Source organism: Microtus oregoni, unplaced genomic scaffold, assembly GCF_018167655.1.
Source record: "Microtus oregoni isolate MIOR12 unplaced genomic scaffold, Mior012 000012F_ref0000307, whole genome shotgun sequence".
Lineage (NCBI taxonomy): Eukaryota > Metazoa > Chordata > Mammalia > Rodentia > Cricetidae > Microtus > Microtus oregoni.
This window is the reverse complement of record NW_024543071.1, coordinates 18,645,949-18,664,519: the sequence shown is the minus strand read 5'-3', so window position 1 is coordinate 18,664,519 and position 18,571 is coordinate 18,645,949. Positions and strand designations below refer to the sequence as shown.

The window sequence follows — 18,571 nt, the reverse complement described above, 5'->3', positions numbered from 1 at the left end:
AAAGAAAATGCTAGTGCTCTCCCCCTCTCCGGTCTGCTCCTTCTCTCATACCTTGCTTTAGGTTGGAGAGAAAGGTAATGATAATAGTTTATTGATAATAGGTATTCCTAAAAAGGAAAAGAATACCAAGACTAATGATGGAAAATGGTATAGCATTTCCTCAGGAAGTTAAAAATACGACCCAGTGATCCCACAACTAGGCTTGTATCCAAAGGGAGAACAGGTGTATGTCAAAGAGGTTTCCTCACCCTGTACCCATTGCAGTACTTTTCACAGGAGCCAAGGTCTGGAGCACACTCATATCTAAGTGTCCACCAATTGGATAGATAAAGAAAGTGTGAAATAAGCAAGGAATGGAATATTTGGGGTTTTAAGACAAAAAAGACAATCCTGTAATTTGTGACATCATGGATAAGTCTGGAAGACATTATGCCAAATGACGTGAGGCACAGAGACAAATGCCAATTGTGCCCACTCACATAGTGAATTTAAGGCTACTAATTCTTAGCGCATAGATGCAGAAAGTAAAAAGGCAGTTACCAAGACCTGGGGCCACAGGCAGGGAGAACTGGGAACACCATGGTGACAGGACACACAATCTAAGTTAGGAGGGGCTAGTTTAAGTGATCTATTATGTGTCATGGGGCTTACATCAGAAAACAATATACTATGCTCCTGAAAATTGTCGGAAGAGCGCGGGCTGCAACTGGCCTCACCACACGAAGGAAGTATGTGAGGTAATGCATGTGTGAACAAGCTTAGCCGAGTCATTCACAAGGGGGCAGGAACCACTCTCATTCAAACCTCCAGGGCTCAGCAAGCATGGCAAAGCGAGCATGTGCACAGCAGACGCAGGCCATTTTACGTTTTCAGTTCTGCACACACACAGCCGGGAAGTGGTTCATTCTGGAGAGTTTTACTACAAAGAGAGGAACTAGAAACAACCAGGGCTGGAGGCTCGGGGACACTGCCAGTCCCTTGGGATTACTCAGTTAACAAGTAATTATTGTTGTTTAATGAAAAGGAAAGGAATACAGAGACCCTGGCTGCAACTGCAAAAGATCAAATCCAAAACATCAGAGAGAAATTCCACAGAGGGGAGAAAAATCCACAATACAACTTCAAGTGAAATTCTGTATTTCTGAGAAGCTGGAGTATCTATCTACTGGGGACACGAACCCCCTAAGTGTATTGAGCAAGGATGAATATTTTCTCTCAAACACTTGACTTCCCCTGTTATTTCCAGACATGACTTATCTCTCCAGTGACCATGACGATTTATGGGACAGGATCATATTCTTGTATTTGCAAGAGAACCAGGCACACAGCTATGCACACGATAGGTAGGCAGAGAATTTGTTTACCCAGTTGATTGATGTTGCTCTCAAGGCGAAGGCCCTTGAATCAATCACTTCTGAGTGTAGCTAATGTTTATTATTTTCATTAGTTCCCTTACTCAAGAGCCTCCATCCATCCACAAGACCCCTGCCTATTTCATTTCACTGAACGCTGACTATGTCCTAGGTGCTGTAGGCACACAGACGAAAAACATAAACTTCCTGTCTTTAAGAGCCTGCAATTATAGAGAGAATTATTTATTGCATGTATCATAATATATAAAGAATGTTTACTGATTAATTATATAACATCATATTTTGGCTTAGCTTCTTTTAAAATCTGGTCCTACTAGCAAAAACCCATGTTTCAGAAACATTAGTTACCATTAACCTATTGTATAGCATGGTTTTTAATAGTTAAAAACAATGTATTATGTTCCTGAAACATATATACACATGTGCATACATATATATGAAGACAGACAGATTCCTAAGACTCTTCACTATGACTGAACAGTCACAGTTTCTCCTTCGGGGCTAGAGTTATGCTCTGGTCTGCAACACAGCACCTGATAAGGGGCTTGCTCTGGCTTGCCCTTGTCTGATTTCTATCATGGATTTGGTATTAGATGATAAAAGTAGCTCTAGAATAACAGGAAGGTGAGGAAGATGTACTGAGAGTGTGCAAAGGTGCTTCAAATCTGAAGCAGAGTTAAGGGAGACACATAGGTCTGGACACCTAGGGACAGGAACCATGGCCGTGATGGCCACCACATTCTCTCTGAGTGTTTTCATTCTTTCGGGTTCTTCCATGAGTCAAGGAGCAGAGTTGGTGGTAGTTCTGGCATGTACTTATATGTATGTATAACTCATAACCTGTGAGCAAAAGGAGAGCTTTTTTCTTAGAGTCAAGAGAGAGAAACTGGGTGGAGACATTGATTGGGCAGCCTTAGGTAACAGGGAACCTTAGTAAACTCCCAGTGGACAATGGGTTGACAGCCCCCACAGGATCCTGGGACTGGAAGTTTTCTAAAGGATGAGGACTTTTTGTCACAGAAGCTATAAAGTGCTGTGGAGTCCATGCACCAGATTCTGCCACCGTGCTCTGAGCAAGGAGCTCCCCGGTCCCATCCTGCCCCCCAACCAAAGCAATGCCGCTCTCCAACAGTGCTTCCCACAAGTGGGATCTTCGTTAGCCTGTTCATCTTTCCACTCATGAACAGCATACAGAATGACTACAACATCAGTATATGTCAGAGAGCTGACTCTGTGACTTCATAGGCTATAAACAGCCCAGAAACAGCATGGGAAGATGGCTGCTGGGAGTGGGCCTTGATGTGCATGGCCACATGCTCTGTTCTTGGCTTGCAAAGTCAACAGCAGTGACACAGGCTGGTATCATCTGTCCTAGCAACAGACTCTGATCGTGACTGTTCTGTTTTCTTTCAGAGAAGTACAATCTAAGGATCTGGTCTGGTTACATGAGTGTACAGGGCTCACTGAACATGCCTACACACACACACACACGCACAGGCATGTGCACACTCACTCACACATACACACACTCACATACACTCATACACACACTCACACACACAACACACACTTACATTCACACACTCACGCACTTCCTTGTCTATGTTACACACCTGAGTCTTCCATGCTGCAGGGCTCTCTCTGTATGAGGAATGACTTTGAGCATCTCTGAGAAGCTAAAGAAGGTGAATCTTAAATATGACTTCCTCAGCTCCACAAGCTACCCTTTATATCTCCTGAGTGTCATTGAAGCTTTGGGGATCCCAAGTCTGTCGGGAGTTCCAGACCCCTGTTTACATTTGTGTTGAGAATACTGAAGAATCCTCCCAGGACAGGACAAGAATGAAACAGATTTTAATAGACACAGAAACTTAAGGGGAATCTCTAAAAGTACCCATACTCATGGATGGAGACTGGAAAACAAGTTGGAAAGAGGACCCCAAAGCACCATGGATTATATTACTAAATTTTGATTTGGCAGCAAGGTGTCCAGGAAGGTAGAACATCAGAATCCTACACTAAGCCAGGGCCTGTGGAAAGAACCAGTGTTCCCAGGTCAATAGGACCTGTGGTCCTCAACGGAGGTAGACAGAAAGCCTCTCCTGGCAAAGGCGCACTTAGTTTAGATCTGTACAGCTCCTATATTCTAAGACCAAGCAAATGTAATTAGAAGGCAAGCTGCCATGAATAGGCAGAATTAAAACCAACCACAAACACATTTAATCCCTAAACATTATAGATAACAGAACTGTCAAATATAGAATATAATCACGTGAGAAATATTCCAAGGGAAACAGGCAGAAACTCATAAAAGCAGGGAGCAGTAAACACCATCAGGAATTATTAGTGAGATTTGAAAAGGACAGCATGAAACTCTTAGAAACAAACAAACAAAAAAAGTTTGAAATTAAAACTCAGTGGTAGCTCAGATGCAACTGAATGAAAAAATCATTGAACTGGAAGGAATACTTGGGAAATCACTCAAAGGTAGCAGCACAGAGAGGCAGGAAATGAAATACTACGAGAAAGGTTATGGATTTGGAAGGCAGACCGGAGGCCTAACATGTCCAAGTGAAGTTCTAGAAAGACAGGGTAGAGAAGAGAACACGGGAACGCTTTCCAAGATGAAGGCAGAGAACTATTTGGAACTGACTTGAATCTTCAGATGCAAAAGCACAAACTTTTTTTTTTTTTAATCTTAAATTTTTCAAAAGAGACTTTGGCTATGGAGATGGCTCAGCGGATGAAAGCACTTGCTGAAGAAACATGGGGACTCAAGTTTAGATCTGGAGCACCTATGTGAAAGGTGGGCATGGCAGCACATGGCTGTGATGCCAACAAGGGGCTGGTGACATGCAGATCTCAAGCTGAGCGGCTAGCTAGTCGAGTCTGTGGTCTTTGGGTTCAATGAGAGACGCTGTTTCAAAATAATAATAATAATAATTTCTTATTAATGATAACAATAATAATAATTATTAATGATAATAAGAATGTGGAGAGTGATGAAGGAAGGCATTTTGTCATCCTCTTTCCTCCATCCTCTGACCACCTGCACATATGAACATTTCCATACCACACACTCCCAAAAAAAGATTCATGTTTCTACATGTGGTTGTGAAACTATAAAATGCAATAAAGGAAGGAAAAAGCAAGCAGCATATCACCTAGGAGAAAATGTCATTACTAGAAACAGGTATCCAAAGTAAATGATGGCAACTGGAAGACAGTGAGAAAATTACCGTTGGTCTGAAAAACATCTTTCCAGAACGGAGACACAATAAAGATATTTTTGGAGTCAGCAAAACCTGGGCGTTTACCAGCTTCTGGCACTCGGGAAAGAACATCCAAAGGGGGTAATACCGGGGAAAGGGGGAGAATAATCCCAGAAGGCCTTTCTGAGATGCAAGCGGGATGATGGACAAATAAAAAGTGAGAATTACTGTAACTAAAAAACATGACTCTTATGTAATAATAACAGCATTAATAATCACGGTAATGGGCAGGGTTAATAAGGAGCAGACTAAAGCACTCTCCCATGCTAAGAGGGCACACAGACAGAGTGCACGAAGGCCCTGCATTGTTCCAGAAGGAGGTTGGGATAATTTTAGAGCCTGCACAGTTAAAATGTATCATAAAACTTCAAACTAAACCACAAATAAAACAGAAGTAGAGGATATTGACCCCAAATCAATAGGCAAAAATGAAAGATTTAAAAAAACAACAACAAGAACCTCTGTTATTGTCAATTTTTAAAAGGCCTTTAATAAATAAAACATTTTTAAAAACAGTCTTACTGTATAGCTCAGGGTAGCTTCAAACTCAGGCCAATCCTCTTGCCTCAGCTTTCTGGGTGCTGAGATTACAGGCACGCAAGCATCACCTCACCTAGCTATGGTAGTTCAAAAAGAAAAGAAAAACAGCTCTAAAAAACATGGAAATGAACAAATAACAGAAACAAGTCCCGAAGCCTAAACAGCTTGATGCTCCCATTATATAGAAGAAGACTAAATTCATAAGAGACAATTCGATGTGACCAGTTTAAAAACCCAAGCCAGAAGTACCTGCCCCGGATAAGAAACACACAAAAACCCCACATAAAGTCTATAAAATGTGCACAGTCAAAGTGTGAAGCGCAGTGTACTTGGTGATATAGTTTTCTCTCACTACGACAACGGAGGGAAGCAACTGACGGGAAAGTTATTAGGGCTCACAGCTTCAGAAGTTTCAGGGGTCCACCTGTTGCTCCTGGGCCTGCAGGGAGGCAGCACACCATGGGGGAAGCGTGGTCAAACCAGACCTGTTGACTTATGGCTGAGACATGAAGAAGAAGAGGGAAGACGAGGAAGCTGGAAGCCCCACCATCTGCTTTAGGGACACGTCCCCAGTTACACGTCTCAAAGTTCCCATTACCTCCAAAAAGTGCCAAGCTTAGAGCAAGTGTTTAACACAGGGGCTGTAGGGGACATTGGACTTCCACACAAGGGAACCTGGCATACACTAACCAAAAGAAAATTCAACAGCTATACTGTTAGGCCAAATGTGCAGTTTAGAGATGGATGAAGAAGTCACTTCATAACGATGGATCCACTCACCAGGAAAACACGAGGATTGCAAACTTGCACCTAATAAATTCACACCAGCATATAGAACACAAAATTAACAGACTCAGAAAACAAAATGGACCACCACAGTAGAACACTACAAAACAAGTTTCTCCATTATTAATAAAAGCAGGAAAGGGTTTGATAAAGATTATGATTGGGCAACCCACAAACTGGCAATCCGATGGAGTTGTAGAGAATGGTGCTTGTATCTTTCACTACCCCATGACCCTGAGATCTCAGGAGCTCAGTTTCCTCATCTGCAAAGTGGGGACAGTTCTGTGTGGTTTGTTTTGTTTGTTTGGTTGGTTTTGTTTTTGTTTTTTTTTCGAGACAGGGTTTCTCTGTAACTTTGAAGCCTGTCCTGAAACTAGCTCTTATAGACCAATCTGGTCTTGAACTCACAGAGATCCGCCTGCTTCTGCCTCCCAAGTGCTGGGATTAAAGGCCTGTGTCACCACCGCCCAGGCTGTGTGGTGTTTTAGTCCAGTCTGAGGCCTCATTTGGCAATAAGGCTCAGAGCTATTTCATGTATCTTTAGAAAGTAAGAGCTGCCAATTCAATACAAGCTGCCAATTAGAAGTCACACGCCAGTTTTGGAGATATTACGAAGAATGTAACTTGGAGTCGATGACATGCTGTGCCTTGTGTGGGCCGCTGTGGTGGCTAAAACAGGAAGAAATTCCCTGTCGTGTCTGCTTTGCCTTCAAAACTGGTTTACAGGAAGGTACCAGCAAGCCAGGGAGAGCATGCTTGAATTCAGAAGGAGGCATGCTTGTTTCTGGGGGCTTTGAATCTTTGTGTATTTAGAAAGCAGTAAAACTACCTGCTTCCCAGGTCAGGGGTTCTTCAGAGAAGGGGTGTACAAAGACAGCCCCAGAGAGGAAGGCTGGGTCAGAGGCCTCCTGCGCCCAAGTGAGCCTGGAAGGCCCGTGATGCAGGGCTGCCAATGGCCATTGCGGTTCTCCTCTGCCTTGCAATGGAGCTGGGGTACTAAGAAGACCCTCGGCTGCCAGTAAACCATTAAAAATGGGGGAGAAGAGACGCTTCAAGGCAAGTGATGGGAGGCACTGACTTTCTGAATGGATGAAAAATTCAGGTTACTAAAAGTAGCCTTGCCGTTTGCGGCAGAGGCAATTTTAGTGTCTTAATTATATTACTATTTTTGAATGGCTTTTTATAAAAACTCTTTATTTCTTTGCAAAAATCAGGGTTTTTTTAATTGTTGTTAACATGCCTCTTAAAAATAAATTTTAAAACAAATAAATGACAACAAGTACGTGTGACTATCTTTGACCTGAGAGGCCTATGTCCTCTCATCAGAGACCCTCGGGCTACCTATCCTCTGCCCCTCAGATGCTTCATAAGCCTCTGGAGGACCTCTGACCTCCAGGGGTGCCTGTAGCTCTTGGATGGTGACCTCCAGGGGTGCTGTGTCTCATGAGTGACACTGGCTACTTGGGATCCTTCCCAGTTCCCAGTTCGAGTGCCCTGAGTGTGTTTGTCCCATTAAGGACAGTGAGTTCATTACCCCTGAATCCCTTCTCTGCCCCCAGCCAATTGGAGCACCAGGAACCAATCAGCGAGATAGGGTGAGGTAATCTGAAGGCCTTCAAGAAACAAAGTGGTTTTGGGGCTCCACAGGTAGGAAACCCCCAGAACCCACATAAAGGTGGAAGGGGAGAAACGACTCCAAAAGCTGTCCTCTGACCGCCATGGTGGCCGGGATGGTATGCATGCCCCTACCTCGAATAGTAAATAGTTTTTTAATTAAAAAAAAAAAAGAAGCTCTTTCAAAACCATACGTTCCCATGACAGGTACCTGACACTGATTTTGAGAGGCGCGTTTGTTGGAGAGATACATTCCTATTGTTGTGAAATTATAAAGATATCACTGTTAAAATTCTCTGAGGTAATGGCTGACACCTCTTTGAAAAATGATACCAAGCACTTGACCTTTTACCCACTGTATTTGGTTCCTGTGGCTGCTGTGACAAATGACCCCAAACCTAATGGCTTAAAGCAGAACAAATTATCTTACCATTGTGTGTATTAGACAGTCCATGTTGGTCTCACTGGGCCAAAATGAAGTGTTGGCAAGGCTGTTGCCTTCCAGGGATGCTCGGCGATGCTCCTTCACTTCCTGTTCCTCAGTAGCACCTATGTTCCTGGCTCTTGGCCCTTCCCTCTACCTCCAGGACCGGGAGGGGAGGCCGAACCATTCCTACATGGGATTACTCTCACCTCCTCTTCTACCTCCCATTTTCCGGTTTAGAAACATTGTAATTACGTGGGAGTAACTTCCCCATCTAAAGGTCATTAAGGTGATCACATCTGCAAAGAGCCTCTGCCATGTAAGAAAACATATTAATAGGTTCTGAGGTTTGGAGCACAGGTCTCTTCGGATGGCTGTTGCTTGGCCTTCTGTAACTCCTTCTGTCCTTTCTGCGGCTGTGCCTGGGGATAGAGGCCAGGGTCTTCTGATGGTTAACAGAGTCTGTCATCTGTCCTTGTTTGTGGTTGCCCAGGCCTGCAGAGCAGGAGGCATGCATGAAGCAATGAGATATTTCTGGAAAGCCTGCCACACACTGCTGAAAGCTCTTCTTAGGGAAGTTAAGAATGGGGTAGAAAAGGCTCCTGCTCCAACAGGATCTTCTGGCATTCAGCAGCAGAGGCCGACCAGGCTACACCACAGCTGAAGACTCAGCACCCGTGATCATTCTTCCGTGATATTGATGACAATGAGTCTCAGGGTTAAGGGTGACCCATTTAAAAAATACTTTTCTTTCCCCCTCAGGGGAGGTTTTAGAGGAAGTCCTCTTTGCTGTTTGAATTAGAAAGTATTGAAGTCCCTCTGCCTGGGTTTTAGCAGCAGCAGCTTCTGCTGGTGGAGAATAGCCTCTTTCTTTCTTGTAACTGTTAAATCTAAATTGATAAAGTTCAGATCCTGGGTGGTTGTACATGTAATAGGGGCTCGAAGAGGTGTTGAACTAAATAATCCCCAAGCTTACTTTTTGCTTACAGCCTACGAATAAATAGAGGAAGATCGAAACCAGAGGCAGTTTGGTGATAACCATTAAACCTTAAAACATACATTTCCATAAGCCAGCATTGTTGCTTCTTCTTGGTATCTACCACAGAGAAAAGTTTGTGTATCACTATAAGGATGATATGCAGTGTATCAATGCCTGTCATGGTTAGAGATGAAAAACAACTTGTAGCCCACTCGAAAAAAAAAACCAAAACGAGGAAATGTATATGTACGTCTGCACTTAACAACTTTTTTAAAGATACATGCATGTGTTTGAACTTGTTACACAGTGAAAAACAAGTGTGACAATATGTATTACAGTGACTGCTCCCAAAATGATGTATGTGTTTTCATATATATGGAATTGATATCTATCCATCCATCTATAACACATTGATTACTATCTAGAAACAACCTAGAAACCATCGTTCCTCTGAGAGTAACTAGGATAGGCTTCGAGTAGGGGGCAAGAGTTGGAGAAGATGGATTTTATCTTTATCTATATTGTCTGATTTTCTCTGCAATGAAATACATTTAAGTGTAATTAAAAGAGAAACATACTTTGCCTTAGAAAAAGAAACTGGGGACAGGTGGCAGCTCAGCTGATCAAATGCTTGCCACACAAGTACGAGGATCTGAGTTTGGGTTCTCGGAACCCACAGCAGCAGGATCTGTAACTCCAGCTCCTGAGTGGGGGAGCACGTAGATTCCTGGAGCTTACTGGCCAGTTGGCCTGGCCAAAACAGTGACAGCCAGATTCAGTGAAGACCTGGTCTCAAAACTAAATAAATAGGATGGGAACAATCAAAGAAGACACTTCATACGACCCCCTCACCTCTGCATGCTCACGTCAGACATGTCCGAGTACACTTGGATGCAACGACATATACAAACAGTACACCACACACACATACACAGAAACCCAGTGGAGTGACACCATCAAAACTGTTGACCAAATCTAGGAAAGTGTTGGTATTACTTTTGTGTATATATACTAATGCTTATGTGTGTGCAGGTCCAGATGTGTGTGCAAGTGCATACGTGTCAGAATGTATTTGAGGTCAAAACAGTCTCCACCATTCTCCTCAGGCACCACGCACCCTGTTTTTGAGACTGAGTCTCTCACTGGCCTAGAACCCAAAATGTAGGCTAGGTCGGTCCGTCAGTGAGCCCCGAAGATCTGCCTGTCTCTGCCTCCCCAGCTCTGGGCTCACGAGCATTTCCACAATGCCAGCACTTTTTGCCTGGGTTTTGGAAATCAGACGCAGAGCCTCATGCTTCAAGACAAGGACTTTACCAGTTGGCCTGTCTAACCAGCCCTGAAATAGTATTATTAAAAAAAAGGGGGGGAATCGAAAGTTCAAACATGCTTATTCCTGTTTTGTTAAAAGCATGTGTAGCTGTGTGTACATCTGTATACATTTAGACATGCGTTTTAACATAGTACATAAATCTAAATGCATTTCTATGCACACGGAACCTATTATTTATGGCAGCTGTCTATTCCTAGCATGTATATGTATGCACAGCAACCACACATATCTGCCTACCGTTATAATACCATGGTAAGTGCTGATTTGGTTAAATCATAGATAAATATCCCATTCTTTTTCATTGCTCCTATTATTTTTAATGGTATCTTCTATATGATCATGATTAATCAGGTAATTGAATACAGTTTGCCTTTTAAATAATTCAATTAGCTTTAGTAAATTAAAAAAGTTTCCTGACATAGTTGCAAAATTGAGAGGGAAAAAAAACAAAACGCGGCTTCACAATCTGCAGCATCCTTTAAATGAAATCCTCCCGAGTGTGAAGAACATGCTAAGGTTTTGCCAAATGAATGCTCTTTGTGTAGAAAAACTGATCTAAATCATGGTTTAAACTTTACAACCACCACAGTCTCGCCACTGGAGCCAACTCCTGCTGGAAACTGAGAGGGCAGAGGGGTTATCTCAGAGCTACAGGGATAGCCCTTACAGCGATGCTGTTGTAAGGGATTGCGCGGCACTGACACCAACAGGAATCCCTCTCCAGACCCTGTGAGACTGGAGATTGGGTGTTTAGTTCCACTGAGAAAAGGGGAAGCCACTGGGCTTTCCATTTGCCCAGGGAACAGTCCCGAAGACCCTCAATGTCCGTGCGTGTACTGCCTTCTCTGGGGGTGATCAAATCCTCCCCTCACCCGGCAGGGAGGCAGCTATCTGCAGACCTCAATCACGCACCTGCCGGTTAGCAGATAAGCCCTCCATATGCGCAGGCACTCGCCCAGCTGTGGCGGAGGAGCGGTGAGCCGCCCCTTCCCTCCCCCATCCCCACAGAACAAAGGGCGGTCATTTTCTGCTCCTCCCAGAGTCAGAAGCACGCACACGCCTTCCATCACAATTAACTCGAGAATCCGAAACACAACACAAACCCACCCGCGACATGTGCAAAATCAATGCTGTCAATAGCCAGAACGAGGATACTGAAAAAGCAAAGCAAAACAAACCTATTCAAAGAGTAAATACTCAAAGTAACAGGGCTCTGGTCAGACACACAAGGTCAACAAATCCAAGGCAACTTCAAGTTCTAGTTGCCTTACAGACCAAAGAGCTGGTCATTATCCCAGGGGTTGCAAAAGTAAACGCATCCAGGCATCAGCTCATAAAAAGATCTGTACGATAATGGGTGGGCCTGCCACCACCAGGACCCAGGTGCCCCAGGTAAAGGCATTCCAAATCAATTTTTAGAAATACCAACTCCCGCAACAGGCTTCTTAAACAGAAAGCCTACAATCAGACAGAGCAGAAAGCAGAATGTAATACGGGTACAGGGCAGATGAAAGGGTAAGAGTCTAAATCAGAGCCGCTGCCAAGGAGTCAGCAGGATGAGAGGCAGGGCAAGGATCCTGACTGTCTTTACGTGAAAAAATGGTGGCTTTGTGTCTTCAAGGCAGCCACGAAACAAAAGCGAAAGGAAATGGCCTATTAAGCTCTTCTGTGAGGGATTCAGATTAGTCAAATCGCTTCTGATTTAAGTATCAGAGCTGGGCTGCAGAAGGATCAGATTCCCTTGGATGGCGCTTAGGCTCAGTACACGGAGAATCCACACTCAACAGGACTGGCCTTGTTGGGAGGCAAGAGGTGGACCAAATGACCTCTCAAGGTCCCGATTTAAATACGCCTGTGTAGTCAACTCTTGGTTATCCAGCCCAAAAGAGAAGACAATGACAAATCATCCTGAGCTGAAGATAATAAAAGTTGTATTTGCCTTTGGAATGGATGTGGGTACTTAAATTAGAATGTGTCTTTCTGATGCTCCAAGAATTCACAATTCTTTGCAACAGCCACAAAGAAGCCCTGACCTGGAGCTGGGAGGGTGCCCGATTTCTCCATTTTTACTTCTCCTATTCCTCCTGTGAGTCTTTTTCCTTTGGGTGAGCAACAGATAAGTCTTTCAGGATGGCACACAGAAGCTCCGGCTAGGCAGTAGCTGCCTGGGAGAGAGGCAGAGAGTGAGGGGCCTAGACTGTATGATCCAGGCCTTGTTTCCAAAGGGTAATTCCCTCAGCCTACCGGATCCAGGCCTGTGGCAAGCTGGACATGGCGTATCACCTACTCTACAATGACTATTAGTGACAGCCTAGTTTCTCAGCCTTAGAGGACACAAAAGCGAAGTTCTTGAGCTCAGTGGAAGAAACAAGGTCTTGGGAAGAGGAAGATGAAATGTACAGTCATTGCTCAGAGGGAAGACGCTGGATGCTCGCAACTCCCTGCACACGGAAGGATGTGTGGAATGGAGATGCCGAGAAGCCATATTTAAGCTGGGGCTTGGGGATGCAACCCAATGGGTGTATGGGGGCACGGGCGCTACCTTTGACCTAGTAAAAACAGAGACACTGATATCTGTACCATCACACGTTTTTCCCCTTTCCAGACCATGTCAGGATGAGCCTGGGGGCAAAAGTCTTCCTGTTACCTGCTGGTTTTGCAGCGGGAAGATGAACCAGGAGCAGGGTGTGCAGGCTGGACTACTGTGTCAGCATGCCTCGGAGAGAGGGGCCAGAGAAGAGGCAGAATGAAAGGAAACCAGAGAGGCCCTTGCACCTGTCCCGGTGGAGTGCCTTGCTCTTCAAGGCATATTTCATCCCCCCGTGGGGACCACAGGAGGACAACAAAGGTCTCCTGAAGTGGCCGTGCAGAGCGGGTACAGGGTGGAGGGAACACTGGACAGATATGGGGGACATGAGATACTGAGGCCAGAGGCAACCTCTCTGTGGAGACAGTGAGAAACTTCCTATCTGTGGAGCCTGGCAGCACTTATCAGGAGTCCCCAAAGGGAAAGGAGGGTGGGGAGACTTTCTGTTCACAGTGCGGGCCTTAATATGTTCTTTCCCATATTAACTTGTAAGACTGCGAGTTCACACCAGGGTCTTATTTGAACAGAGAACATGCCCATGATGCTTAGGGGTGGGGAGGGTCAGGAGGGAAGGGCTGTTCTCCGGCGTTCTCTGTCATCTGGCCCCAGGGTCCATAGGGGAAGACTGGGCTCACCTATCAGGAGTCAACCAGAGCATCTCAGGCCAGCACGGGGCTCTGGGGATTACACTGGGTGTGGCTCAGCTTCTCCCGCCTTCAGCTTCAGGGGACAATGGGGCATTGCAGGCAGGGCACAGGTGAGCCACAAGGCTCCCCACCTCACCACAGGAGAAGAGAAGCCCTGGGGCCCTCCATATTTGCACTGTTCTATCATTTTCTGCTCTTTAAGCAGAACTGAGCTGCCTGCTTGAAATGCGGCTGTTTGATCAGAATTAGAAATTCAGTTCCCCGAACTGGGCATGACGGGGCATGTCTGTCAGCCCAGTACCAAGGTATTGCAGGCTTTGGGCCAGCCCAGGGTACACAGCAAAACACTGTGTCTGAAAAAGGTGGGAAAGAGGGAATTCAGTTCTCTGACCAAATTGGCCATACTTCAAGTCTTCATTGTCACATGTGCCTAATAAACACCACACTGGGAAACACCACCTAGCAAGCATCCAGAAGGCCTAGCACCGAGTGGCTCACATCTTCTCAGGGAATGAGGAAAAAAAAATTCCCTTTAAAACTAACTTTTCTATATGTCTTCATCGCCGATCCTGAGCTCGATCCTGTTAGGTGGGTAGGGTAGCGCTCAGTGCCTCTATTTTACAGATGAAGAGCAAAGAGTTGGAGCACAAAGATTGGCAGCTCTTGGGTCGAATATGGCAAAACCTAAAACCAGCTCTTCACTGTGAGTTGTGACATACATGCCTGTAATCCTAGCACTGGGGAGGTGGAGGTAAGAGGAGCTAAGGGCTAGCCTCAGCTACATGGCAAGTTCAAGACTAGCCTGGAATACTTGAGACCCTTTCACAAAATGTTTAAACCCAATGGTCTGTCTCTAAGACCCACACTTTTTACTGATGAATATGACGGCTACAGATACCATCACCCATTAGGTACTTTGTTCTGCGTTACCAAAAAAAAGCTCAGACCTCCTAGAATTAGGCAGAAGCCCCTGCAATGCTTTTATTACTGACTGATGTTTGATGAAGTGATGACTGAGCTTTGTATGGTATAGCTTGTTAACTCTAGGATACCTTAGGAGTCAAATCCTGACCCATCCATCCATTTAACTATTTACGCCACACAAACAAAGCTAATTATTGTCTTTTGTTTGATTTTCTGAGGCAGAGTCTCTAGCGCTCCTCAAGTGCTGGAATCCCAGGTGTGTACCACCAATATGTGGCGGGGGTGGGGGGTGGGGACTGAACCCCGAGTGTCATGCACGGTGGACAAGCATCTCCAGCTAAGCTCCCTTCCCTACTTCCATCCTTTTCAGTTCTTCGCCTCTGAAGGGGGATGCTAGTATTGTCGGGAGGATAAAGGAGATGAATGTGAAATACGATGTATAGAGCCTGGCACACTGATGCTCCATAAATAACAATTATCCGTGGTGATTGGCAGAACTTACAATGCACTATCATGTGCAATGGCCTAGCGAGGCTTCAGGACAAGTCTTTACAGCGATCCCTCCCTTCCAGGCGATGTATGGGAATCTCAAGGTCATGCAACTAGAAAGCTGTACACCTAGGGCACCATCTCAAGCCATCTAAAGTCTCTGCTTCTCTAGCGACAACACAATGTTCCTTTTTCGGAGGAGGAGGAGAAGGAGGAACAAGAACAGCAGCACGCAGCATGCCTAGCCAGGGGAGGCTTCACTGTCCCTCTTGATTTCCGGCTTCACTCTTCTCTGAAATGGGTAATTAACGTTTCCTTAGGCTTATGTAAAGTGCCATGAGAGTCAGTGAGCATGCAGCAACCCCTTCTACGGACTAACACTTTTATGTCCTGCCCGTGTAGAACCTCGCTGGGGAGGAAGTAATACCGTCATGACCAAGGAGGCTGATATGTGATAAGAAGCCGTCTTGAAAAGCCTGCAGATTCTATGGCTTTCTTTGAAGCTGCCATGTGTCTCAAGCCCCTGCTGTAGCAAAGGGCAAAGCCATGGCACCCCAGAACTGCAGCTCAGCCCGCCAGGCTGGTGCTGACCACAAAGGACAGCAGAGCCCAATGAGAACAGGCATTGGTCACTGCACGGTGTTTTGCAGTTACTGTCACGCAACTGTATCACGGCAAAAGCTGATTAATATATCTGTCAAACCCAGGGTGGGAGGCACTTACCCTGCCACGACGATCTCAAAGTCCCCATCGTGGTCCACATCCGTCACTGCCACCCCGTAGTTGAGCTGGGTGGGGTTGCTGTCATAGTCTGGGGGCAGAACGGAGTTGGTGACTGCAGTGAACATGGGCTCAGCCCTCTGGGATCCCCCAGCGAGAGGCAGAAGCCACAGTGGCAGCAGGAGCAAAGACATCCTGAACATCTGAAAGCGAAAGTTACAAACTTTACTGAAAGGTTCCAGAGCCAAGCAGCCAGGCAAATTCAGCCCCAGGGAGGCCGTGGGGGCATTCTCCCCTACCTCCGGGACTGTAGGACCTCTGGGTTTTAGAAATGCCACCTCTGCTATCCTGCGTAAAACTACAACTTGCGTCTGCCCCAGTGGGGCCCTGGGTTTTCTCTTCTTCTGCAGCACTTACCACTGCACTACACGCAACAGGATTTACTACGCATCACACTTAGTTACTGCCGGCTGCCCTCTGCTGCAGTACAAGATCCACTTTGGCATGGATATTTGTTTTATTTATCTGATATGCACCAAGCTAAGGACAAGGTGCAGTGAGCAGTCTGTACGTATTTGAGGAAGGGATGAAGGAAAGAGAGAAGGAAGGATCTCCGATACTCTGGGAGGATAAAGAAGAGATCTCAATGCAGAGGTGGGGGCAAGACCCCCACAGGTTGCTGGACCTAGAGTAACAACAGAGGTGGTGAAGGATGGCTCTCCTGTGGGACATACCCCAGAGATAGTCTGGCAGGTTCCCCAAGCCGAGATTCCTCCCAAGGGTTGGTGGTCACTGCCTCCAGACGAAGAGGCAGTGAAGGGATGCATTCCAGCGAGGTCTGGCGGGTAGCACATCATTCACTTGGAGAAATTAAACCATTGCATGCTTGTTTTATTATAAATTAATTATGTATAATGCATTGTATAATTCATTATAATATCTCTAACATAACTCAGGGTGTTGCCAAGCTGCCTGGGGCCATGGGAGCCAGTGGCACTCACCCAGAAGACAGCCGAGAATGGCTGGGGCGGTAGAAGAACCCCACCTGCTCTGAGCTAGAGCAGAAGGCATTTTGAATGCTGGAGATAGCACCACTCTAAGTCTCTGCCGTAGGCAGAGCACTGGACCTCACAGAATGTCCCAGAGACTCTCTTGGAATTCCAGAAAGCCTGTGCAGGTCTAACCCACTAGGAAAGCGCTACCCTCCTGCCTTCAGAAGGCAGCAAAGCTCCTCCTGCTAGAACTTGGCTGCTTGCTTGTCAGCGCATCTGGCAGCAGCGAACAAGGCTGAGCCGGACTGACATCTTAATGAGGGAAGAGCAAAGGAGATCTGAAGACTGTCTCCCCGTATGGAGACAGATGCTCTTGCCAGCAAATGAGCTTGTGCTCCGGGTCAAGGGCCCAGAGGCCAAAACGGGGGGTCCAAGCAATGCCTTTAGATCCAAACAAAATCCAAAACCTCCCTGATGTCTTGCTGTAGAGAAATGCAAGGACAGAGTTCCATCGCAGGGCAGAAACTATGTAGGATCCATCCTTAAAGGAGGTGCATGTAGTGTGTTCAAAGTGCACGAATTCAGAGTCATGGTATCAAAGGAGGTCATTCCAAATTCAGAGTACTCTAGCTAAGACAGTGTCTTTCTACCGGGATGTCAACTCACTAAAGACAACACGTTATCACAGTTCTTCAACTTTGCAGGAGATTTGGTTGGAGAAGGAAACCCACAGCCATCTTTATAAGTAGCCATGGGGTAGATAAAGAGTATTTAATAGGCAGGGTGGACATGAGATGTAGCATGGGCCTGAAGGTTACTGGACTTTTATTTTATTTTATTGATAGTATGACCTCTATTGAAGAGACAATAGTGAGCTCCAACTTGAAAACCAAACCAGCCTTTTTCTTTTGGGTCACCAGCCATCTCCCAAATCATGACACACAGACTTATTATAAATTTCGAATGCTTGATCTTAGCTTGGCTCTTATTTTAATCTGTTTCTCTTTATCTATGTTTTGCCTTGGGGCTTTTTACCTATCTCTCTCTCTCTTCCTCTCTTCCTCTCTTTCTTTCTTCTTTCTTTCTTTCTTTCTTTCTTTCTTTCTTTCTTTCTTTCTATCTTACTCCCCTGCTGTTTCTATGTCTGGCTGGCAGCTGCCTGGCTGCTGGCCCTAGGTGGGTCCCTCTCTTTCTCCCTCGTTCTCTCTGCCTCTCTTCTTGAGCCTAGATTTCTCCTCCTATTTGTTCTCTCTTCCCACCAGTCCCGCCTATCCCTCTCTCTGCCTCCCTAGTGGCCATTTAGTTTTTTATTAGATGAATCAGGTACCTTAAGCAGGCAAGGTGAAAGAGCAACACATCTTTCGTAATTAAACAAATGCATCATAAACAAATGTAACACACCTTTGCACGGCTAAAGAAATATCCCACAGCATAAACAAACACATGTAACACATCTTTACATAGTTAAAAACAATTTCCACAACAAAAGATATATCTAGTTGGACTGGCAGTGGCTGGGTTGAGCTTACAACTCCTGCAAGGAGAATTGCCTTCTAGAAGCCCTTCAGTTCCTCTCAGGCTTTACAGCTCTAATTTGGATCACACAGCAGGGGTCAGACCCTAGGAGGGCAATGGGTTGATTGACCTCAGCATTGAAGATCTTTTTTTTTTTTTTTTTTGGTTTTTTGAGACAGGGTTTCTCTGTGGTTTTGGAGCCTGTCCTGGAACTAGCTCTTGTAGACCAGGCTGGTCTCGAACTCACAGAGATCCTTCTGCCTCTGCCTCCCGAGTGCTGGGATTAAAGGCATGTGCCACCACCGCCCGGCTAGCATTGGAGATCTTGACAAGTTCCAGTATCACAGGTTCCAGCTCTCTCCTTTGAAGTGCAGGTTTT

General features: G+C 45.5%; 1 protein-coding gene across 1 annotated transcript in view; it reads right to left on the bottom strand.

The window, feature by feature from the left end:
* Crtac1 (cartilage acidic protein 1) overlaps positions 1 to 18,571 on the bottom strand; it is a 143,058-nt gene that overhangs the window by 108,115 nt on the left and 16,372 nt on the right. The window contains exon 2 of the mRNA XM_041660677.1: positions 15,689 to 15,888. Coding sequence (XP_041516611.1) covers positions 15,689 to 15,888 — 200 coding nt within the window. The remainder of the gene's footprint in view (positions 1 to 15,688; positions 15,889 to 18,571) is intronic.